The 26,392-nt window shown below is 36.0% G+C and overlaps 1 protein-coding gene across 5 annotated transcripts in view; it reads right to left on the reverse strand.

The window, feature by feature from the left end:
• SPAG16 (sperm associated antigen 16) overlaps positions 1 to 26,392 on the reverse strand; it is a 952,656-nt gene that overhangs the window by 777,416 nt on the left and 148,848 nt on the right. For all 5 annotated transcript variants that reach the window (XR_012374325.1, XM_073879053.1, XM_025892134.2 and 2 more), the window contains one exon: positions 18,638 to 18,765. Coding sequence is in view for 4 of the 5 variants with exons in the window: in XM_073879053.1 (XP_073735154.1) it covers positions 18,638 to 18,765 (128 nt within the window). In the remaining variant the exon portion in view is untranslated. The remainder of the gene's footprint in view (positions 1 to 18,637; positions 18,766 to 26,392) is intronic.

Below are 26,392 nucleotides of genomic sequence, written 5' to 3' on the forward strand. Positions count from 1 at the left end.
TTATTTATTTGAGAGAGAGAGAGTACAAGCAGTGGGGAGGGGCAGAAGGAGAGAGAGAGAAGCAGACTCCCCAGTGAGTGGGGAGGCCACACAGGGCTCAATCCCAGGACCCTAAGATCATGACTTGAGCTGAAGGCAGACATTTAAGTGACTGAGCCACCCAGGCACCCCTAGTATCCTTAATTCTTGAGTAGTAAAGGAAAACTCATAGAAATAGGTTGTAGTTTAACTCTATAAAATAATTTAACCCCAAATATGTACTGCATTCATAAATATCTAATATAGATATAAAAAATGCAAAATATCAATAATAAAAATTCAAATTAAACAAACAAGCATACAAAGATCTATGTAGAATATAATCATAGTGGGGCTATTTATAAAATAATGAAATGATTAAATAATTATTATATATTGAGGTATCAATACTAATTGGATATATAAACAAGGATGGAATAGTTAATATACAAGGATATCCACACTGTCTTTACTGCATAAAGCAAGTTCTAGAACAGTTCTTATAATATGATTCTAAATGGGGATGGGGGATGAGAGAGGGAAGATAGAGCTTTCAAAGGATTTCTGAAAGAATAATAGTTACCTAAAGTGTTACTAGTGCTTATCTGTTTTGATATTTGAGGGGTGGATCATGGGGGAACATGATTATTCTTGGAATAAGAAAACAAAAGAATAAAAAGCTATTTCCATTAAAAAAATAATATACCTAAACTTACAAAGTTGCCAAAAGTCATACCTAATTATGTAATACATAGTGATTTCTCCTGCAATTAGAAACTGTCATTATTATCATTAATTCCTTCACTATAACCAAACAAGCACTACTTTATGTTTTACATAATACATACACACTATTGTTGACAAATCCATATTGTCAATAACCAATATTCTAATTATACAACATTTCAAAATACAAGAAAAAGCGATCAAGTCATGTAGAATGATATGATTGAGATATAGATAAGCAGAATTTTACTCAAATCTCCAAAAAACTTAAAAGTAGAAAAAAGAAAATTATGTGTATGTATAACTATAATAAGAAAATATGCTGTTCACACATAAATCTCATTTCAATTGCAGCTAGTAGTTTTGACATTGTGCATTTGAAATTGATACCTCCTTTTCATTTGTATAACATCTTTAATCCAAATCTCCAATATATAGAATCTATATTGTCCAGGTGACAAAGGTCACATTGTAAGTAGAAAGATACACTTATGTTTATACAAAACACTTGCTGCTATAAATAGTAAGGAATTCTGAAATGGTGATGATACAACTGATATTTTAATGCACAGCAGTGTTTAATGCTCTTCTTTGAATGGAAATAAGTTTTTATCTAGGCAGTAGAGCAAGTTTGAGGCCAAAAGATTGAAGGACAGTGAGCACATTGCTGTGGACACGTCCAAAGGGTCTGAATTTTTTGCCAACAAGGACAAGTCTGTGTCTCACTGATAGATGGTCAGGGTGAAGTAAAAAGGCAGTTTGTGCACAGGCTCTTACAGAGAGGTGCATCTTGAACATATCCATAGGGACATTTATCTATGATTCAACTTCACTGGCCTATATCTTGGAATTTTTATACACTCTCCATTTTTCCCCATTTTTCAACCTTGTTTTCTTACATCATTATAGAATGTACAATTTTATCACCCAGTAGCAGCTTGCCTTTTTTTTTATTTTATTATTTTTTTAGTATTTCCAATTGCTTTGATTTTCACTGGTTGTTTTAAATTACTCTTTTCCCCAACTTCAACTGGTTCACTGTATCTTTTATCTTTAGTCTCCCTATTTCCACCTGATTTTCCTTATCTTTACCTAACGTATATTATTGTTTATAAGGCATAAAGAAAAACCTATAAAGAAAAAAACATAAAGAAAATACCTCTAATTGTCTTCAATTTCACACTGAAAACCATTTTTATCATTTTTATTTTTAACCTTCTAGTTTAACTTTTTTATTTTATGGCTTTTTCTTTTAGGTTTTTTATTTAATATCTCTCATCTTTATTTCTTAAAATTTTTCCTTGATTGAAATTTAAACATGTTTTATGTTTCTATCACCACATTTTATTTTTAAACTTTTAAACCTCTAAATTTTACTATTTCACTTTCATTTTAAAAATCCCCTTTATTCCTTGTTATAAAATTGATATTTTAGGATTTATTTTTAATTTTTTTAAAGAATGTATTTATTTATTTGAGAGAGAGCATGCAAGAGAGAGAGCACGAGCAGGGGGAGGGATAGAAGAAGAGAGAGAAACAGACTCCCCGGTGAGCAGGGAGCCTGATGCAGAGCTTGATTCCAGGACCCTGAGATCATGACCTGAATCAAAGGTAGATGCTTAACCATCTGAGCCACTCAGACGTCCCTAGAATTTATTTTTTAAAATAGCACTAAACTATGGGAAAATTTCCTCCAAATAAGGGACACCAGAGATTTTGTCCCTCAGCTTTCCCTGCAACATTCGTATGGCATTCATAAATGGGTCCTCAGACTTTTCACAAAGGCTTCCCCAAAAAGAAAAAGCCAATTTCACATCAGAATAGGTGAAATTATGGCCTGAATAGATCTGTGGAAAATAAACTATGATAAGGAGCAATGAGAATGGTGGTTTCACCATCAAACATTCTTCCAAAGTGGTGCCTTTTTAAAAAAAAAAAAAAAGATTTTATTTATTTATTTGACAGAGAGATAGAAAGAGAGAGCACAAGTAGGCAGAGCGGCAGGCAGAGGGAGAGGGAGAAGCAGGTCCCCCACTGAGCAGGGAGTCCGATGAGGGAATTGATCCCAGGACCCTGCGATCATGACCTGAGCTGAAGGCAGACGCTTAACTGACTGAGCCACCCAGGTGCCCCAAAGTGGTACCTTTAAATACACTTTAAGGTAATACGTCAACATAACATTTCTTATGTGTTCAATGAAGAGACCTAAAAGGAACTGTCATGAAAATAAGATGGCAATATACAGAGAGAAGGTAGTCAAAGAGCAAAACCCCAACCATCTTCTTTTTGAGAGAATCAACACTGAAATGTCTTCACCCATTGCCTACCTAGCATTCTCAACAAGGGTAATACTGTCCCCCAGCAAGAAGGCAAAAATTGGTTCATGGGGGAGAGTGAAAAATTACTAGATATTACAATGGCTTATGGACCTCTAAAGGGCCAGAGTGTATAAACAGATATACAGTGTGTCTGTATGATTAAAATTTCATAAGGCACAGGATGCAATCAGGGAAAAAATATCTAAGGTGGAGAAACTGGCTAACTCCTATCTCTATCAGAAGAGTCTTTAAAAATCCTCCATATCTAGTGCACATGACTTGGTCAGAAAACCTGTAATCTCTCCTTTTTTCTAGACATTCACTCATTTTTTCATTCATTCTTCTAACAACTAGGTTTTAAGTGACATCTATGTGTCACAAACTATATACTATGCATTAGGATTTTATGGTGAAGAAGGCCTGGACCTTTTCCCAAGAAACTGATAACCAGAAGGAGATTCAGATACTCAGACGTGTAAGTAGGTAACTGTGATATACACTTTGATTTAAAAAAATGACTACCATTTGTGGGATCCCATGGGGAGGGGAAGGTAATCTAAATTTGTTAGGTAATGTAAGGTTTCTTGAAGGACATGATAACTATGAATACAAGTGCTTTAGGCAGCTGAAGCAGATTATACGACACTTGAAATTAAGACAAAGAGTGCTATGTTCAGGAAATGAATGTAATTAATGAAAATCAGTATGGTTGGTAGGGTAGATAACATTAAAAAATGGTGCAAAAGTCCATCTCTCAGTGTGTGCACATGCACATCCATCAAAAGGTATCTATTTCCCACCCCTTGAATCTTGGCTAGCCTGTGATTCACCAATAGAATTTAACAAAAATCACTCTGGGACTTATAGGTCCAGGGCCCACATACTAAGAGGAGCACTAACTTCTGTTTCCTAAGTTTTAGAAACCAGCTACCATACTATAAGGCAAATCCAGGAAACCTTGCTGAGGGATGGGGGTCACATGAAGAAATCCTATAGAATGAAAGAGAAGAGAGGAGGAGGAGGGGGAATAGGAGACTGAGACACCAAACATGTCAGCTGGAAATTTACATCCACCTGCTGAGTGTAGCTGAGCGAGTGACCTCAGCTGAACCACTGAAAACAAAAGCAGATAGCTGAGCCCAATCAACATACAGAATCTAATGTTTTTGGTTTCAGCTGCTGAGATGTGAAGAGGTCCAGTTGCTGAAACATCTGGTGTATAGCGTGTAGGGACAAAGAGTTAAAGAGGTCTTAGGAGTTTCATTTAAGAGTTTAAACTTCTTTGCTGTGGACAATGGGTACTCTTAGAAGGTCCTTTAGAATGGAGTGATGTAACCAGAATCAAATTAGCTAAGCTACATGGGATCTTCCCCAGACTGGAGGAACCAGGTTTGTCAACTCTAGGGTAGGTGGCTCCTAATGGAAACTGATTCTTTAATAAGAGCTAACCTATAACTGAAGGACAAAGGCTGAATTTCCCATTCAATGTCTTCTTTTCCTGAGATTCTAAAGGTGAGAATGTAAAGGTGGTGGACCTTTTCTTCTTTTTTTCAATGGGTGACTGCTAAAAATATCAAGTCAAAATTATGGTTTATCTACAGAAAATGGTTAATGTCACTTGATATAGATTTTGTATAATTGTGAGATAATAGAAAATGTATATTGTTCTCTGTCCTTGGTTCCTGCCACAGAGCTCCTAAAACCGTTGGAAATTCCTACATGGTAAGAATACCAGGAGCATCTTTTGTACTAATATTTGGTCTTTGATCCCAGTTCCTGACACAAGGAACACATACATGTTCCTAGGTGATAGCAGTCTTTTATTCTAATGAGGTAACTCTGGGCTCCTGGATGGCTCCTGGGTGAGGGCTGGTCATCAGAAAGAACAAACCATATTTAGAAGCTTGGAATATTCACCGCCGTCCCCCCCACCCCGTCCTCTTGAGAAGGGAGAGAGGCTGAAAATGGGGTTAATGATGAGTCATGCCTACATGATGAAGACCTCATAAAATCCTAAAAGGGTTCAGAGAGCTCCCAGATTGGTGAACACCTCCCCATGCTGGGAAGGTGATGCACTCCAAGCCCATGGAGACAGAATCTTTTCTCAGGACCCTCAGAGACCTGGCCCTGTGTATCTCTTCACCTGGATGTTTATTTGTATCCTTTATCATATCCTTTAATAAACTGGTAAATATAAGTATTTCCCTGAGTTCTGTAAGCCACCCTAGCAAATTAATCAAATGTGAGCTAGTCAAAGTACAGGCAAACAACATGGGCTTGTCATTGGTGTTTGAAGTGGAGAGTAGGGTAGGTGTGGGGGTCTGAGGAAAATAGTCTTGTAGGACTGAAAACTTACCCTGTGGAATCTGATACTATCTCCGAGGAGACAGTGTCAGAATTGAGTTGAAATAGGATACTCTGGTGTCACAGAGAATTGCCTGGTGTGGGGAAAACCTCCACACAATTTGTGGACAGAACTGCCAGAAATGAAGTGTTCTCTATAAAGGTAAAGGAGACACATGGGGAAGAAACACACAGTGGGGAAGAAATATATGGTAGAAAGAACTGGATTTCTTCCTACATAGGAAAGAAAAACTGAGTTTTTCCTAAAGAACAAAAAACTATCATTCCAACTTTTCCTTTTTAAAAATTTTACTAATTACTATATTAAATGTATATTTTAACTCTTTTAAATAATTTTTGACAATGTTGACTATAAGTAAAGGTATATTTTTATTCTACTAGTTTGGGTAAGATCATGATATTTCTTAATTCCTTAAACTACTGTGGTAAAATAATCTAAAAAAAAATTCTTTTTAAGTCAAGCTTCATATGACTAAATTCTTCAATAAACCCAGAAAACTGCCATCCTGAAATGTAGAGTGTTCCTTACTGAAAATTGTAAAATTTGTTCTACCTTCAGTAATTTCCTAATACAAGTGATATAATTTAGCCACTCTTCTTAGATCTTTAAACTATTTATTTTTTTAAAGATTTTATTTATTTATTTGAGAGAGAGAGAATGAGAGATAGAGAGCACAAGAGGGAAGAGGGTCAGAGGGAGAAGCAGACTCCCTGCCGAGCAGGGAGCCCGATGTGGGACTCGATCCCGGGACTCCAGGATCATGACCTGAGCCAAAGGCAGTCACCTAACCAACTGAGCCACCGAGGTGCCCTAAACTATTTATTATTAAGTAACATTTAAAATTTATAATGTCCTGAGTTATTTACAAATATTAATTCACTTAAATATCATAATAGCCCTGTGGCATAGGGCATAATAATAATTATTTTTAGATTAGAAGTAAATAGAGGTTAAATAATTTGTACAAGGTCATAGGGTTACTGCAAAGAAATAGAAATAAATAGGTTAAGTAACTTACTCAAGGTCACAGGGTTAGTATGGACTAGAACCACAATTTGAACACAGGCCAGCTAACACTAGCCTTTGTAATCTTAACCACTACGTGTACTGCTTACCTAAGTTTATGCTTTTTAACAATAAAAGATTCACATAAATCATGAATACAGATGAAACAAACACACAGCAACAATGAAGAGTAAGGTACTAAACATTCTGACATCTTAGATTCCTCCACTATAAAACAGGTAAGTAACAAGTGCCGTATTAAGGAATTTTAATGTGGATTAATTGAGACTATATGTGAGAAGCCTTTAATACTGTGATGGGCTCAACTTCTCAATAGATGTTCACTGTGAGTATTGTTGTATAGGCAGCATCCAAGATGTAAGAACAAATGTTAGCTGATTTACAGTAAAGAGGGACTAGTTCATAAACCATTATTTTATTGAACCCATTATTTAGAAGGTTAGACTTTGAGCTAAATGACTTTGCAGTAAGGTAATCAATAAAAAATAAACTATTTACTGTGGCTCCTTGTATAAAAGGTAAAACTTTTGAAATGCGAAAAAAAAATATTTTGGTTACTATGTACCACTCCGGGGTAAAAGACATTATTTAAATGAAGAGTCACTTTAGAAATACCCAGCTGAACAAAAATAAATTCACATAATTTTTAAATCACTTACAGCTTAAGACCTCATTTCATTTGGACTAATCCAGTACCTAAATCTGTGAGTTAACAATTTTCATCATTTTTCTCTTGTTGGTTTCTTTTTAAAATGAAAAACAGCTAAATCTCAAGATAGCTAGCAATAAAAATTTACATCAATAATATTAGTTTCTTAGAATAACAAGAATTTAGTATAATCAATATCTATTTTCAATACCTACCAAAATAATAAAAATAAAGGTATATTTTCTACCAAGCACAAAAGGAAAAAAATATTCTATGTTATGTAATAGACAACTAGATTTAAATGTACTGCAGTATACTCTTCCCAAAAGAAAAAGCTTCAAAATTACTGCCAAGAAATTCTGATACAGTTATTTAGCAATCACTCTTCCTGCTTAAAGACACAGAACATTTGGCTTCCTCTTGAGGAATTGGCTTGCATTATTATGGTAGTTCCTAACAATATTTTAAATAAAAGAATATTAGGAAGAAAAGATGGAAAATTTTAGAAATAAATATAGGTTTTTGTTTCACCAAGTGATATGTTGGTTGTTTATATTTCCTTAAGCGTAAGAGTAAAGCAAATGCAGATAAGTTCTTTCTATTCCTAGAACACAATTTCTCATGCAGTTAATATCAGTTCAAGAAATGTTCAATATTATTAGTAAATCAAGGTATTACCCAACTTATCACCAATTTGTGAGGCCCCTTAAGAAATCTTTGATATGAATCTAGTTTAACGTAATAGGATAAAAATGTTAAAACCTACACAATAGCAATGGCAGTTTCAAGAACTGTTTCAGACACCACAAGTTTGAAAAATTTAATCTAGAACTTCATGCTGAGATTAGAAATTTAAAGTCACCTTTTCCCTATGGAAAAGGTCTCTCCCCCTCCTCCTCTAGAATTACCCATGTATTTATATAGTAAAATCCTTCATTCTATATCATAAATCATATTTCTCATTACGCTCGAAACACACTATTTACACATACCTCCCCCCACCCCTGCCCCACCCCACCACACTTCCCTGACATTGCTCTGATGTGATCAGGGACTAGTGCTGTTTGGAAACTAGAAGGCCCAAATCCTTACTCAGGCACACAGTACCTTCTTCTGGAGAAAATATTCAGAAAGAACACTCAGAGTAAATTCAAAAGCATTTAATCTCTATTCCCACATGTGACAGCTGGACTCCTTTGGTCCTCCCTGCAATTCTGCCCTAATGCCTAAAATAAGACCAATCCTCTTCCATCCACTTCTTCCAGGCTCACAGTTAATAATTAGGTCTTTAGGTCTTACTGCTGTAATGATAACTAGAAACACGGAAACAAATCAATCTGTCTCTCTGTCTCTCACCATTTCATTCCCAATGTTTAGAACAGAGTCTGATACATGGTGGGAATTGATTATATAATTATTGAAGGAATGAAGAAAATCAAGGGGGAAGGGTGTGTTGGTCCCAACTGAAAACAACTTATTCTCCTTTCACATATAGCTCCAAGTTTCAGCAATGTGACCCAATCACGTCCTCTGCCTTGACCAAATCAATTCCCCTCCTCCTCAGTAATGATCTCATTGGAAAAGGAAGGAGATTTTGACTATATTTTTACTGTCCCCTACCCTGTACTAAGACATTCATATGTTGGGGATACATAAAAAGCCTAATGTTCCTTCTCACATACTCTTTATCAATTGAAAAGTCCTCAGTACATGGAATCATTTAAGAATAGGCAATATAGGACACCTGGGTGGCTCAGTCCCTTAAGCCTCTGCCCTAGGCTCAGGTCATGAACTTGGTGTCCCTGGATTGAGCCCCGCGTTGGGCTCCCTGCTTAGCAGGAGTCTGCTTCTCCTTCTGACCCTCCCCTTTCTCGTGCTTTCTCTCATGCTTTCTCTCATCCTCTCTCTCTCTCTCTCTCTCTCCCCCCCCCTTAAATAAATAAATAAAATCTTAAAAAACAAGAATAGGCAATATATTCTAAATTTATATTTGTGGTTCAATTTTTTCACAAAAGCATTCTTCAGATTTGTCAGGAATATCCTCACTCCTCAAATGGAGAAAAATTTCGAAAATCAGGTTGGACAACTAAGGAATTGATCTGGAAGATGACTGAGCGAAAGCACAAGTTCTGGGTCACCAAGGTCAGGGTTAAAAGTTACTCAGCTGTCAGATTTCAGAAGCAAATCAAGGAGGCCAAGTATGTGAGGGAAAAGCAGAAGAGTCAAGAATCCAGTGAGTGTGTTAGGAATACTTCTAAAAAAGCAGATGTCTGGGAACTGGGAGAAGAAAGTACATATGAGCATAAGGGGCTGACTGTTGAGGAGACAGACATGCAAGAGCAAGGAAACCAGGGTCCGGCAAATAAAGCAGGCTGTATTAAAGCAGCCTCTCTTGTACCTCCTACCAAATGTGAGAGAACTGATCTGTGAGTGCATGACCAAAGTCACTCTAAGAACTGTGGGAGTGGTGTTTATAGCCTCCCTGTTTGCACAGAGTATGACTTTAAGTAGGAAACTTAGATCACAGGCATTCACAGAAATCACTGGACATTCAAGTGAAATTAAATTTAAAGAACAAGGTGCCATCAGGTGATACCTAGATTATAAGTGGATACTATATTTTTAAAAGTTGGCTAGAGAATTATGACTGCACATAATATCTTCACTCAAATCCATGCATTCATTCCTTCAACAGATATTATGCACGTCCTATATGTCAGGTGCTATTCACAAGGAGACATGATCTATGTCCTCAAGAGTCCTTGATGAGAGGTTGGGAGAAATAGACACATGATGTGATTAAACAGGACATATGTGCCCTTATATTATGTATCTAGGACCAAGAGAACAGAAAGGAGTTTTGGTTTATAGATAGGGATTTCTTTAGGTTGTTTGAGTATTTGAAAAGAGCGAAAAAGAGGTACATACATTCCAGCCAAAGGAATGTGAGCCAAGATATAAACACGTGGAAAGATTTCACTGAATGTAGAACATAGTGGTATAGAAGTAAGGGGTACAACAGAGCTAGAAAAATAGGCTAAAGCTAGATTGGGAAGAGCCAAATGTGTCTTGAGGTCTTAAAATACAATTAAAGATTTTAAAGCAGAAATAAAATATCGAGTCATTTTTAGAAAGATAACTATAATGGCAGTAGAGGAGATAAGTTCTATTTGGAGGAACAACTGGAGGCAGAGAGACTAGTAGGAAGCTATTAGGGGAGCTTAGTGAGAAATGATGGACTTTGACTGAAATAAATGGCTGCTCAACTCATTTTGGATATAGAATATACAGTCTTAAGTGACTGACTGAATGTAATAGTAAGTGGTAAAAAGGATTTAAGATTCACAGATCATCTTAGTGATTATATGGATGATAATGTCACTAACCAAAATGGATGATAATGTCACTAGCCAAAATGGATGATAATGTCACTAACCAAAATGGAAGAAAGAAGAAGGTGAGGGTGGAGGGGAAGGAGATGGTGGAATAGGGAATTGGCTTTGAGACCTGCTAAATTTGAGGTGCTCACAAAACATGCAAGTTGGAATGTCCTATTTTATGAGGTACTCTGAATTAACAGTCATCACACTGAGATAATGTCAGTCATTTTAAATTGAAGTTGAATTCAGAGCATAAATATTGCTAAATATGTTGGGTGCATAAATCTAATAAAAAGTTCTATTATTTACTCTTAGATTGTGAAATACCATTGATATGAAAAAAGTAATAATATAAAATGAATATGACAATATCAACCTAGTCATGGTCATATAAAAAATTGCTGAAATTGTTTAAGATTTAAACCCATCAGCACAAGCACTAATGTTCACAACCCATTCACCATATAATTGTGAACGGCAAGAAAAAATAAATTATTAGATACCATTCCACATGCATCAACTTTTAAAGATAAGGTCTTGGCAAGTTTAAGTGAGGCAACCCATCAGGTAAATGCAGAAATTGCTGGAACCACTGATTACTTATACATCATTGAGTCTTGCCACCTCTAATTAATTAAACTGAATTACAAGTATTTGTGTGAATATAATGTAGTTTGAAAATCTGAATAAAATACTAAATAAAACAAACATATATATTAGTACTTGTTCTAACCATCTTCCCTGACATTCTACATTACAAAGATTAATCTTTGTTTTTTTGTTTTTGTTTTTGTTTTTTACCTTTGTTTTTAACTTTCATTTCCCTATCTCACAGTAGGTAATAGGCAATACCAGTATTTAGCTAAGCAAGAAAGTGGAGTGAGACATGGTTTCCATATTTACTGGAATATTATTACTGCAATGTCATTTCATGGAAATTTGACTTGCCTTATCATAATAATATATTCCAGGAAAAGTTTTATGCAAAAACTGAATGACTTGCTTGTTCTAAAAACTGAAACATGGATGTCCTAAGGGAGACAAGCATAGTTTTGTTTTTACCAACCTTAGTTAATAGGTGGAATTTTTATACATTTTTGGCACTACAAACAATTGCTATATATAATTATAATATGTCCAGCAATGCCTTCTTGTAAGTCACTGTGGTTATTACTATGGATCTAGATAATTAAAACAGAATGAAAAACTGTTATAGCCCCAGAAGGGCAACTGTCTTCTCTCTGAGTCTATGAAACACCAGAATTGAAAATGCTTTGTGCGTCATCTGTGACCAGTGAAAAGACCTTTCCATAATTTTAGCTGTAAGTTGACCCAAAAAACAAGTCAGAACACCTTCTGGAAGATGACAGCTGCTCAACAAACCCAAAATGTCTAGACAAAGTTAGTTTAAAGCTGAAGACAGATACGTGCAAGGGCACTAAAGACAATCTGAAATAAATTGAAAATCTAATCTCCTAATTAGATGATATATTTATTCATGGAACACACCCAAAAAACATAAACAGATCATTAAAATGCATGTTTACATTTACTGTAAACTCATGTACCTCTTCCTTCTTAAAGGTAATGGCATAAATATTATCATTATTTAATGGAAGTTAACGGAATACCTTATTATATTGTAAACTACAAAACCAGCAGAACATATCCTCATAGTGTAAAAAGTGTTTTCAAGTATTCTGTACACTACTTATACATAGTGATTACACACATTTTTTATCTGTATATAATTATTATCTTCCTAAGGAGAATTTTCTTGAAGCTTCAAGAAACTGCAAGTTCTCTGCCTGCTTGGAGAATATAAACACCATACCAACTACAATACCATTTAAATTTATTTTAAATATATGTTATAAAATACTAGTTAAATTTATAGTCATAAAAGCAATTTAATATTTAATTTGAAAACTCACATTTTAAAATATAACTAGCAGTTTCTTATAAGCATATATAATTTATAGCCAAAACAATAAGAGAAATTAAGCTTTATATTGACCCATGTCTAAAAATTACACTTCTACAATGCCCCCTTTTTTGCATTAGAAGTTATTTAGTCACTTTATCTTTATTTCTGGTGTCTGCTTCCATGGAAGGGCATGGAATAGAACTGACATGAATCTAACCACTTGCCAGATGGTGCACACAGTTGTGATTGTGTTCACAGTACACTCTAAGAGGTCTCATCCAAATCTAAGCCTACTTGGAAGTTTAATAGACATCCCAAACATAAAATGCCCAGCTCCAGATTCCAAAGTTTCCCCTCCCTTACCTTTTCCCTTAAAAATTAATGGCCACTGTATCTTCCTTGGCTCTGACCAAAAACCTTGGACTGACTCATCTTTAAATCCCCTCTCTCACTCCACATCCAGCCTATCAGAAAATCCTGTTGATTTTCTCATCAAAAAATAAAAATCTTACCATTTAGCCTCTATACCATTGTCATCCTAGCCCAGAAAATCTTCATAACTCTCTTGGATTATTGAAATAGTTTCTAACCAGTCTGCCAGCTTCTATCTACCCTTAACCCCTATGACAGTCTAATATCCACACAGCAGTCATAGTGATCCTGTAATGTAAATCAAATCAGGTAATTTACAAAGTCCTCCAACAGCTTTCCAGCATTCTCAGAATAAAATTCAATGTTCTCTTTACTGCCATCTAGAAGGTCCTTAAGTCAAACCCTTTTTGGTCTCCAAGTACCTAACTTCATTTTCTCCTCCTCTTTCCTAAGCCTACCTACTCTGTTTATCCTAGTCTCCTTGTTGGAACATTTTGGACATGTTCCCATCTTAAGAGCTTTGCATTTGCTCTACCCCCAACTCTGATTTCCCTCCTTAGTTCTCTGCATGTCTCACTTCCTCACCTACCTCAGGTTTCCATTATATGTCACCTTCTCAGAACAGCCCTGGCTTCTCTCTTTAAACCTGAAGCCACCCTGCACTCCATTTCCCTGTGTCCTGCTTTATGTTTTTCTCCAGCACTTATGGCCATCAAACATACCATAGCATAGATGTGTTCATTATTGGTTTATTACCTGTCCCTTATAACAAATACAAGCTCCCTGGGAACAGATTTCTGTGTATTTAGTTAATTGCCCACAATAGTGCCTGATAAACGCTCAATAAATTTTTCTTGAATGAATGAGTAAATATGAAAGTACTATCAGCCTTTTAAAATCTTATTTCATTCATCTTACATAGCCTAACTCCTCTGTTTTCACAGAAATATAGTGCATTGGTCAGGGCAATTAAAGCAGTACCACAGACAAAGCTTGATGAAGGTCAGGAACTCACCAAGCAACAGATGACTCAAGAACACATGTTCCTTCTAGCATGTGATTCATCATTTTCAAAGTCCTCTGATTCCAGCTAGGAAAATGAGGATGGAGACAGCATAATACCAATGGAAGCCTTAGGGGATGGGTCTGGTAGTGGTGTACACTGGCTTTGGTCAGAATTGGTAACACACAGCTTAGCTTAGTTAAGAAGGCTGGGAGATATAATCTTCTAATGGGCCCAAGGAAGAGAAAACTGGGTTGGTGAGCATCTAGCCAGTCTGCCACACATACACTAGAAAAGCACTAACATTTCATCTTCTTCTTTTTTTTTTTTTACTTTTATAAAGTACTTTAAAATTTATGATGCATGGCATGCCTATGGAGAACCATGATGGAAATAAAGTAGAATGATGGGATTGAGCATGACTAGAGGAATGAAGAGAGAAGTGTTAGCTACATTTTTTAAGAACTGCCTCTCTGGATAGGTAATATTTGAGCTGAGATATTAGAGATGAAAAAGTCAGACATGCAAAAATGAGAGGTGTAACAACACAAGTAGAGGGAAGAAACTAGTACACAGACCTGGGGCAGAAGTAAATGTGGCATGTTTGCAGAATAGTGTGAAGACTGAGGTAGCAGAGGGTACTGGGCAGGGAATGGGAGGGAGCATCTGGCCAGAGGTTGGCAGGAGACAACTTGCAGAGCCTGGTATGCCACATGATGAAGTCTGGATTTTACTTTAAAATAAGGGGAAGACATTATTGTATTTAAAGCAGGGAATCTTACGGCCTGATTTATATTTTTAAAAGATCTATTTGGTTATTGTGAAGTGAGTGAATTATTATAGGGTAAGGTAGGGTGAATTAGTAGGCTTTTGCAATAGAAGAGATATAAAATATGTAAATGTATGCTGGAGGAAGTGCCTATCAGACTTACTGGTCGATTTAATGGTGGGAAATGCAAGGTGAGAGAATGAGCAATCCCAGTGACTCCTAGGCCTTTAGCTTGAGTAAATTCACAGAAGTTCACATTTTGCTTTTACAAAAATGAGGAAGATTAGAAGACCAGGTTTTCTGGCAGAAAAAGAAAAAGAATTCTTTCTGGGCATGACAATTTGGAGAAATTTATTAGATACCGAAGTTCAGAGGAGAAGTCAATGGTAGAGAGATCACCATGGGGATTATCACCATATGGAGAGTATTTATAGCCTGAGGATGGGAGAGGCCACCTGGAGAAGTGTAGCAGTGAGAAGAGCAAGCTGTAGGGCTGAGCCAGGAAGGAGTGGAGGGAGGCTGAATCAATCAACCAGAAGTCTGGCAGAAAGGAACCCCCCCCTGAAGATGCTGAACAGGACAGCTTGGAAGTCAGCAGGAAAACCAGGACCATACAAATAATGGGAGTCAGGAGAAGAAAAGCAGGTGTGGTAGGTTGTATTGACTGAACCCGAGAGGTAAAGAAAACAAGAACAGTTAAGTGGGACTGGTGGTTGGCACTGAAAGAGCAAATGCCTGACAAAAGTAGCTTCAGGGCAGAGGAAAGAAAGGAAACTCCACCGGAGGGGAGAACAGAAAGAACAAGTAGAGGATGTTAGTTCCATCCACACTGCTGCCAACCTTTTTGGTGAAAATGAGCAGAGCAGCTTCTAAGGAAACAGAATAGGTGTGGTGGGGGGTTGTCTGGCCAAGGAAAAAAAAAAGTATTTTTAACTAACAGGAGTTACTGAAGGACATTTTCTATGCTGAAAGGAACCACCCTGTGAAAGTAGGAAAAGGACTTCTACCTAAAATCAGAACTTAAAAATTCTCTTAACTAATCTGATTTAAAATCCTTCTGGTTCTTCGACCTATGAAATTGCACTCTATAAAAATGCAAATTAGTACAACATTAAGAATTTTTAAATTATCTGGAATTTAATATGCATTTATTTTATTTTGAACTTGTTAGAAAAACAGTAAAAATACATTTTAATATAGCTGTTTTTCAAGGAAAAAACATATAATTAACAAATTCTGCATATAAACACAATCTAATTAATTATTTTAGTATCAAAGTTTAAAGCAATTATCAGGGGAAAAGAGGATATTGGCCAAACTCATACATTATATGGTTGTATGTTACTGGCAAACTTGTATGCCTGATTGTAAAAATAGACACTATTTCCTCAGTATTTTTCTTTAAAATAATTACATGGCTTATTCACTGTTTAGGGGTTTGCTTTTGAGTTAACCAGACCTGATAAAAATTCTTTCTCCGTGACTCTCAAAATCTCTGAGCTTCATTTGTGTGTGTGTGTGTGTGTGTGTGTGTGTGTGTGTGTGTGTGTGTGAGAGAAAGAGAGAGAGAGAGATGTGGGAAAATAATAAATGCCCTATAGAAATACAAAGGTTAAAGATAGCATGTATAAACCAGCTGAATTCTAGCATTTATAGATGCTTAATGTTATTACTGATACTATTATTATTATTATTATTTTGATTAAGAAATCTATACACAAAGAGGAAGAACTTAATTTCTGTTGATGGTAACTCACAAACAAAAATAAATAGTTACTTATAAAACAAAAGCCTTTTCTTTATTCCATAAAGAAACATATCAAGAAGTCAATAAACATTTTATTACAGAACCATAAAGTACCAAACCTTTCTGTGTGTGTATGTGGGGTCAGGGAGTGAGTGATTTGGTTTTAAAATTAATGGAGAATACAAAATTATTTGAGCAACACTGAAAACTTATAACTGAATTTTATATTAGGGCTAGTTAATGGTTGGTAGCATAGAACGACAGTATAGAGAAAGAAGTAGAATAAAATAGTGGGGAGAGAAGCAAGCATGTGACAATGAAGAAACGGTGGTATAAGGAAGTAGCAACTGAGACAAACTGGAAATGAAGAAGACAGGCAAGAAAAGGGTCAGGTAAATGAGTTGTCCCAAAGTCATAGCTTAATCCTCCTTTGAGGTATGTTACTCTAGAAGATTAGTGATTATTCTTTCTACTAGTGATTGATTTTTTTTTTTTTTTACTGCCTAACTTATAATGTTAGTCTTCTCTCCCAATGGGCTAACTAATGAAAATTATGACAGAGAAATTATTCCCTGGTAGTAGCTGTAGTAGTAGTTACCAGGGCAGCTGTCTTTCCAAAGGCTGGAGATGAAGCTGAAATCCAGATTTTGTCTTTTACTAAAAGTTAAATATTTCCCTCCTTATCTTCTCTTCATTTTCATTTAATAGAAGTTTTTCCCTTAACCTCAACTTAATTGTTGGATTGACCAGTATTTCTTATTTTCTCTGTAAAACACACTAGTTGTGCTTACTGCAACTTGATTGCTCAGAATTCTCAGACCATGCCCCCGGAGACCAGCACAGGCCACGCCCACCAGCTAAGGTCCACGATTACACAGAGTTCCAAGGAGTTTCTTACTAACCCTCCTTATAAGCCAGTTGTGCTTGCTATTGTAATGTAATTAAAGATTAATCAAGGTGATGAAATATGAGGGTGATAAGTTGAGCTGCTGTCAATGAAAATTAAATTAATGCTACGGAAAGGTGAGAGGATCTTCTTCGGGGTGTCTCAAGTTCTTGTTCCAGATTAAGGAAATCACAAAATTGAAACTGTAAACAATACATTATTTGTATAGCTTATGCAAGAAATATGGTGTAGAATTCCAATCAATAGTCACTTAATCAAAGAAAAAGCCATGGCCTTACCATCAAGACTGGCGTGGGAATGTAAACGCATTGTTTTAAGTCCAAGTAGAGTACTTCAGGTATGAGTATGTCATTTTTATGGCTTCCTTTACTAACAGACCGTTTCAATTAATTAACTTACTTGTTTTGATCAGGGCAGATAAGATCATATCTGCTGTACTCATAGATACCACAGACAATAAATATTCTTGCTACATGGAAATAATCAAACACATAGGATTTAGAAAATAAATAACACATCCAGTCATTGGGAGCAAAGTTTGCAAAAGAAAAAAAAATACTCGCCACAGGTTACTGTATGTAAGTTATTAGAGTTGGTTAACATCTTATTCTGAGACATTTGTCCTCATTAAATACAATAGGAGCAATTACGTTTGCCACATATTTTTTATAAATCTAAAATTTCTTAAAGATTGATGACATAAACTTGGGAATATATGAACAAATGTAAGAAAATAATATTACTTACCTAAACCATAATTAAAATGATATATCCATGATCATATATAAAGCTACTCCTAAAATTTTAATATACCACAGAACTATGTGATAGAATATATATATATATATATACACAGATTGTCCATATTAATATTTTTCTTGGAAACTGAATGAGTAAAAATTTTATAAGACTTAAAATAAGTTTCCCATATATATATAAGTATGCAGATTCATAAAATAGTGCATTTTAATAAATACCAAGTGATAAGATTTGTCTTTAAACTGATGTGATTATGGTTCACAAAACTAAGTCTTCAAAAACAAAATAAATGATTTGTTAATGAGGAAAAAACATTAATTGGTAAAACTGTAAGTAAAATAATCAAATGAAATGCATAGTTGCTGAGATCCCATCTTTTAAAAGAAATCCTACAAACCTCTCTAGAAACCATCTGTGCTTTAAGCCTACACTACAACCTCTACAATAAATACACACAATAGTGCACTTAGTCTGCACTGCCACCAAGTGCCTAAACCAATTAGTTTTAAGATTCTTGCAGCAGCTATAAGCAGATTCTTTTGCTGTTATGAGTAGCAATTTGGAAACAGGCTAAGAACAAACCACTGTGACCATGAATGGTTATAAGAGCAACACAATTTAGACATGACAATAAAATCCCAAAGGCATTAATAAAACATCAAGAATCCTACCAGCTCACTGGAAGCTCATGAAGTCTAAAAATGTTATTCAGCTTGTAGTCAAATTTTGCTGGACCAATATTTTCTTTACATAAATACAGGTTTGGATTTGGTTGCATATCTGTGGGAAATTCTGAATCCTAGAGGAAAAAGAAAAAGCAAGAGCTATGTGTAAAATAGCCATATCACTGTACACTACACATTGATACCATCTTATTTAATATTAAATTACAACATAAATATTACTATTGTATTCCCTCAGGAGTTACCCTAAGTCCTTCATTTCCTATTCCAGTTTTGAGAAAGCATGCAAAAAAGATAAAATGTTAAATAAGGCACATATCTATTTGCGTAAGTCTAAACTGCATGATACATGGAAAAATTATTTAAAAACACCTCCTATTAAATTACAATGAAGTACAATATGGTATTGTCTTATATTATTGGTCAATTGTCCTTTTTCAATAAGTTTCCAACCCCAACAGTAATGTCGCAAAATCTGTGATTATTCTTATACCCCTTCTGTCTTCTATAAATGGTGAACCAAAAACACTGTATTGGGAAAAAGAATAATAACATAAGTTATTGGATTAATTATAGTTTTCTTCTTAAACCTGAAAACACAGGGCTAATTTAAAGGCACTTACTAAAGGTAAAATATTTGTCATAATTATTTTAAATCTCACATACAGTAGAATCCATATCTGCCAAGTAATTGTAACTGGAGATCAAAGATCATTTTTAGTCCATGAGAAAGTAGCAGTGGAAGGAAAACATGCTATAAACAGGCACTTAATTAACACTTAATAATGGATGGATTAATTGCTCAATGCTACAAAAGAAGGAAGTAATCAATCAACTTATTCTTAATGCTTTGGAATTGCCTTTAGAGAGGGAGGTATATCATTTGTTTGTGTACTCATTCATTAAAAAAATATTTGTAAGTGCTACTTTATCCCAAACATTATTCTAGGCACGGGGAATCCACCAATGAACAAAGCAGATAAAAAGTCTTGCCCCTGTGGAGGTTATATTAGAGTTGGAAAATGATAAAACCAATTTTTATGAATGAAGTATTTTTCTGATTAACAAGGTAACACATATTCATATAGAAATATCATGCATTCCATATACTACAAAGAACAAAGATAAAAGAAATCTTATTTTCACCACATAGATATAATTACTATTAGCACTTTGATGTAATAATATGTCCCTCATAAGATTGAGACCATATTCTATTATCCACCCTCCATTTTTCATTTAACATTGTACCGCTATATTTTCACTCTATTTAGTCTATTTTGAAAGAATAAATGCCATATTTTATTTAACATTCAGTTATCTTTGTTTTCCTTATGATTATCAATGCTATGAACAGACTTTTCTGTCTATAAATCTGCACTTCACTGATTATATTCTTAAAGCACAATTCTAAAAGTATAAATAAATAATTTGAATAAAATACTTAACAAAAAACATGATTCCTCTTCACAGATTGCTCTTTAGAAATGTTATAGGAATTTATATACTGCCTGTCATATAATACTGTGTGCAATTCGCCACAACTTTGTTAATGCTATCCATACATACAGACACACACTTACATTTAAAATAACACATTCAGGGATGGGCTAAATGGGTGATGGGTATTAAGGAGGACACGTGTTATAATAAGCACTGGGTGTTGTATGTAAGTGATGAATCACTAAATTCTGCTCCTGAAACCAATATTATACTATATGTTAACTAACTAGAATTTAAATAAAAACTTGAAACAAAAAAATAACTGAAATAAAATAATACATTCAGTAAACTCTTTCTTTGACTAATATTTATCATTGCATGTCTACTTCATGACAGACACTGGTTTTACTCTTATGTCTTTGAACAAAATAGACAAAATGCCCTTCCTTGTGGAGATTGCATTCTAGCATGAGGACACCACGGATGATAAAAATGATAAACATGTAAATTATATCTATAAGGTAAAAAGTCTTAGGGAAAATTGTTGCTAATTCACATAAAAACTAGAATATTGACATTTCTTAAATTGATTAGGTTTAGTTTTTGTGTTTCTTTTTTTCTTTTTTTACTGCATTTTTTTCTGAAATGTATGTTTATGCCTTTTGTCCGTTTTACTATCATTGTGATGAAAATTCATTTTTTTAAAGATTTTATTTATTTATCTGAGAGAGAGAGAATGAGAGATAGAGAGCATGAGAGGGAAGAGGGTCAGAGGGAGAAGCAGACTCCCTGCTGAGCAGGGATCCCGATGTGGACTCGATCCCAGGACTCCAGGATCATGACGAGCTGAAGGCAGTCGCTTAACCAACTGAGCCACCCAGGCGCCTGAAAATTCATTTTAATAATGTTTCTTGGGTTGGAAATAGAGGGAGGGTAAACTATTATGCCAGAAAATGTAGCAAGGTGAATCAGAATCCAGTCTTATATAATTTTTTGACTACATGGAAAAATCTAGAACCATAAACTATTTATCCACAGCAATTTTTACAAACACTATTAAACCAATCATTATATAAAACTAAAACAATAAGACATTTAATAAAATCTAATCAACTAAGCTTAATAAAACCAAATCAGCTACAGCCTCTTTGGTATAGCTGAGAATACAGGAAAACATAATAATACCTGAACAACTATTTAAAGGAAGATTTTTAAGAGCAGCAAAGGCCTAGAAACAGCAATCCTATCCAAACATAAATGCACTTGCAGAGGCAAAATGTAAGACCCCTTCCATCGCCCAGCATGTATACTGAAATGTTCTGGGAAACAAAAGCAAATAAATGGGCAGGCAGGATCAGTGAGGCAAATGCGGGATACATAAATAAGGACTGTGCATAGAGAACAGAGGGAGTAAAATAAATTTTAAAAACTATTCGTTTAAGCTACATACCATTATCATTTCTCTGTATTGACAAGGTACAACCGGAGGGCAAAGCTAAACTCCCAATAATGTACTTTGATAGGTCAGTAGTTCTTTACTCTGCCTACCTGTTGAAATCATCAGGCAGCTTTTTAGAAAATACCAGTATCACTGGATCCCACCCCAGACCAATTAAGTAATAATTTCCTAGGGTAAGGCTCTGACGTTGGTATTTATTTTAAAGTTCCCCATGTGAAATAAAAGTCAGGATTGAAAAAAAAAAAAATCCTGGCTTTCCCTAGGGATTGAGTTCCACCGCATACTAGCATGTGAATTTAGTCAAGCTATTTAACAAACTTTTTAGGATGCATTTTTCTATCTGTAAAATACAACCAAAATCACACCTGATTAATAGGCTGCTGTGGGGATTAAATGAGATAATCTCTATAAAGCAGTAATCACATTCTTGGCACCTAATAAATCTTTAATAATCATTAGCTATTTCTGCAGATATTTTTATTATTGCTGCAATTAGTGGCACATGTTAATTTCAGCCAGTTAATAAATTCATTATGATTTATATTATTCTCTATTTATTATAAAATATTTTATCCAACTCAACTTTCAGGTTTAATATTCTCCTGGGATATTGATTAAGGCAGATTTTAGTATGATCCCACCTGTCAGAATCCCGGTCCCATATCTAGTTAACTGTTGATTATCTCTGTTCCAAGATCAATAATAAAAGGAACTCTTGCTTCACTGGCCAGCCAGTAGGAATCAAATATAGTCTCCCTGCCTATGTATTCAAAGGATGAAAAACCGGATGGGTAACTCTCTTGCTATTTCAGTGATGAATCAGTTAGGCATTCCCTGAATCTATCCTGATTAGGAAGCCAAACTATCTTCTGGGCCTCCCTCCACAGGAGTCTCTTAGGTACCCAGGTGTCTTTCAGGTCCTGTATCTATGTCATTCAACTCACGTTTGCTTCTCTATCTTGTTCTTTGCTTTCGTTGATCTAACATTCAAAGGAATCACCCAGACCAATTTTGAACCTGAAGTTCAAGATTACTGACTCAACATTTGAATGTTTATTCTGTATCAGGTACTATGTTAGTTACCAGACCAAAAACAAAAGTAGAATACACTCCTTCCATTGAAGGACTCACAGTCTCATGAAGGAGCAGCATAAATGAAAAATTACATCATTGAGAAAAGCTAGAGTATAAATATGCAAAAGATATTAAGGTGAAAAAATAAGCAATAAATCTATTGGAATGAAGTAGATATGCAATTAAGATTACTAACTGCAGATACTGTCATTATATTGATAGATTCCATGGACTGATACAACCCTGGTGCACCAGTATGGCTTTGCTGATACTTAAAATACTGAAAGATATTCATACTACTTGCAAACAACTGAAACTCTGAGCATATCCTCCATGTTCCTCTCTCTCCACCAACCCTAGCCCCTTCTTTGGGTACTAACCCTTGCCCCCAACTTATTCACCATCATGCCTTAATTAAAGTAATTGTTAGCACACCTGAGCCTCCAGGACCTTTCTCCCATTCCACATCCAGCATCCATTCTGATTGGTCAGTGCCTATGTATATAATGGTTATTAAATATTTTGACTATCACTCTAAATTTATATGTATTTATGGAGAATTAGCTCTTTGATAGATTATTAACTTAAAAAGAAATGTACACAATAGCATATAAATAAAATCATCCCATTTTGGGTGCCTGGGTGGCTCAGTTGGTTAAGCAACTGCCTTCGGCTCAGGTCATGATCCTGGAGTCACGGGATCGAGTCCCACATTGGGCTCCCTGCTCAGTAGGGAGTCTGCTTCTCCCTCTGACCCTCTTCCCTCTCATGCTCTCTATCTCTCATTCTCTCTCTCTCAAATAAATAAATAAAATCTTTAAAAAAATCATCCCATTTTTATAAACTAAAAAGGATCTACATAGGTAAGCACTAATGCATGTATAAAACATTTTGAGAGAGAGAGAAAAACCTAACAGTAGTCACGAATGGATGTGGTAAATGGATATCAGAACAAAGGGAAGAGAATCATTTACTTTTAATATTATATCATTTTTTACTGTTTGAATATTTTACCATAAGCATGTATTGTTTTTTTTCTTAAATTTTCAAATAAAGTAATATATATAAGGAAACTAGTCCTACACGTATGAAACACTCTTTAATTTGTACCTAATATTTTCCTTTTTAAAGATTTTATTTATTATTTGAGAGAGAGAAAGAGAGAAAGAGGAGCAGCAGAGGGGGAGGAAGAGGGACATGCAGACTCCCCACTGAGCGAGGAGCCCAAGCAGGGCTTGATCCCAGAACACTGAGATCATGACCTGAGCTGAAATCAAGAGCCTGACGCTCAACCAACTGGGACACCCAAGTGTCCCTGTACCAAGTATTTTCAAACCATCACTTACCTGGATATGATACCTAGATTCAAACACTATTTAAATAAACCAATTTTGGTAGGTGTAGCAGAGACTATTGAAAGCTCCTCTGCATTTCCCTGCCTCCCTTACAATTAAATTGAGGTAAAGTGACTGAGTTTTGAAACAGGATATGAGCAGGAATGATGTAAGCCACCTACAGTCCTAGCCTTTAAACATCCTGACATAGTTCACCATTTTTCTTCTCCTGCCACAATCACTTTGGAGGGCCATGTAGATGACAGACGGTGTAGATGACGGATGGCTGTCCACATCCCTGCGTCACTGAATGGAGGAAAGCCACACAGTCACACCATCCACAAGTTAAGAATGAACCTTTGCTGTGCAAGGGCTTTGGATTTGCATCTTATCTCTTGAAGCAGCTAATGCTGTTTACATTGACCAATATAGTTGGGAAATGATTATGACTAATCATCAGCCATTTACATTATTTAAAGGTAGTAAGATGGCGGAGGAGTAGGCGACCTAAATTTCCTCTGGTCCCAGGAATTCAGCCAGATAGGAATCAAACCATTCTGAACACCTAAGAACTTAACAGGAGATCGAAGAAAAGAATAGCAGCAACTCTCTGAACAGAAAAGCGACCACTTTCTGGAAGGTAGGACGTGCGGAGAAGTGAATCCGAGGCAATATTTGGGAAGATAGACGGCGGGAGGAGGGGGCCTCCCTCAGCCACTACTGGCAAGTGAGTGATACAGCCGTTCACACCAAATTGGAACTTTTAGAAGTCTGCTCCACTGAGGGACGTCGCCCCAGTGGCTAAGCGGGGGATGGAACCCTCGCTGGAACAGTGTGGTCTCAGGACCCTCAGGGTCACAGACCGGGGGTGCCTGAGTGCAACAGAGCTCCCAGATATCAGAGCGGGGAAGCCGGCTGCAGAGATGGAGCCGAGGAATGGGCTCTCAGCTCATGGTTGCCATAAACTGTGATCCGCGGCACAGTCAGGCTACTGCTCTTCCAGCAGGGACCCAACAAGCGGCAGATCCGGAGAGACTCACCTTCCTCCCATGGGAGGGGTGGCACAGGAGTGCACAGCAGGGATCTGCTGGGTTTGGAGACTCCACACGGGTCGGGTGCCAGAGATAGAAACACTCATCACAGGCCAGGTGAGCACGGAGTGCGGCCAGAGCCCGGGGAGTTGGGAGTGACTGACGGTTTTCTCTGGGAGCTCACAGAGGAGTGGGGCCCCAAGTTCTCGGCTCCTCCGGGCTGGAGATTGGGAGGCCGCCATTTTCACTCTCGTCCTCCAAAGCTGTACCAAAATCTTGCAGGGAACAAAAGCTCCCAAGAGCAAACCGAGCAGATTACTTAGCCTGGCCCCAGCAAGGGCAGAGCAATTCCACTGCTAGCAAAGACACTTGGGAACCATGGCAACAGACCCCTCCCCCAGAAGATCAGCAAGAACAGCCAGCCAAGACCAAGTTTACCCATCAATGAGAATGGCAGAACTCCAGCACTAGGGGAATACAGCACATAGAATTCATGGCTTTTTTCCCCCTGATTCTTTAGTCTTTCAAAGTTACTTTTTTTAATTTTCTTTTTTTTCTCTTTTTCTTTTTTTCAATTTTTCTTTTTCCCTTTTTCAACCAACATCTTATCAATCCCCTTTTTTAAAAATCTTTTTTATTTTTCATTTTTAGACTCATATTCTATCCCTTCAGAGTAGTTAACCTTATTTTTGGTATATATATATAAGTTGTTCTATCTTTAAAATTTTGGGATACAGTTTCTTCTAACAGACCAAAATATACCCTATATCTCTAGTGTATGGCTTTGTTCTAGTCTCCTGCCTGATCATAGTCTCTCCCTTTTTTTTCTTAATTTCTCTTCTTTCTTTTTTCAACCAACTTCTTATCAATTCCTTTTATAAAATCTTCTATAATTTTCATCTTCACCATCATATTCCATCCCTTCATCTTATTTACCCTTATTTTTGTATATATATAAGCTTTTCTTTCTTTAAAATTTTGGGAGGCAGTTTCTTCTAACAGACCAAAATATGCTCAAAATCTAGCATGTGGCAGATCTATTCACCAGCCTGATCATATTTGATCATATTCTTTTTTTTTATTTTCCTTTTTTTTAATTTTTCTTTCTTTCCCTCTTTTCCCCTGGTTTCATGACTCTTCTGATTTGTTTAGTGTATATTTTTCTGGGGTCATTGTTACCTTGTTAGCATTTTGTTCTCTCATTCATCTGTTGTCCTCTGGACAAAAATGACAAGATGGAAAAAATCACCTCAAAAAAAAGAACAAGAGGCAGTACCAACTGCGAGGGACCTAATCAATACGGACATTAGTAAGATGTCAGAATTAGAGTTCAGAATGATGATTATAAAGATACTAGTTGGGCTTGAAAAAAAGCATAGAAGATATTAGAGAAACCCTTTCT

The sequence above is a fragment of the Callorhinus ursinus genome, unplaced genomic scaffold (genome assembly GCF_003265705.2).
Source record: "Callorhinus ursinus isolate GAN/ISIS: 27379988/994484 unplaced genomic scaffold, GSC_fseal_2.0 scaffold2, whole genome shotgun sequence".
Lineage (NCBI taxonomy): Eukaryota > Metazoa > Chordata > Mammalia > Carnivora > Otariidae > Callorhinus > Callorhinus ursinus.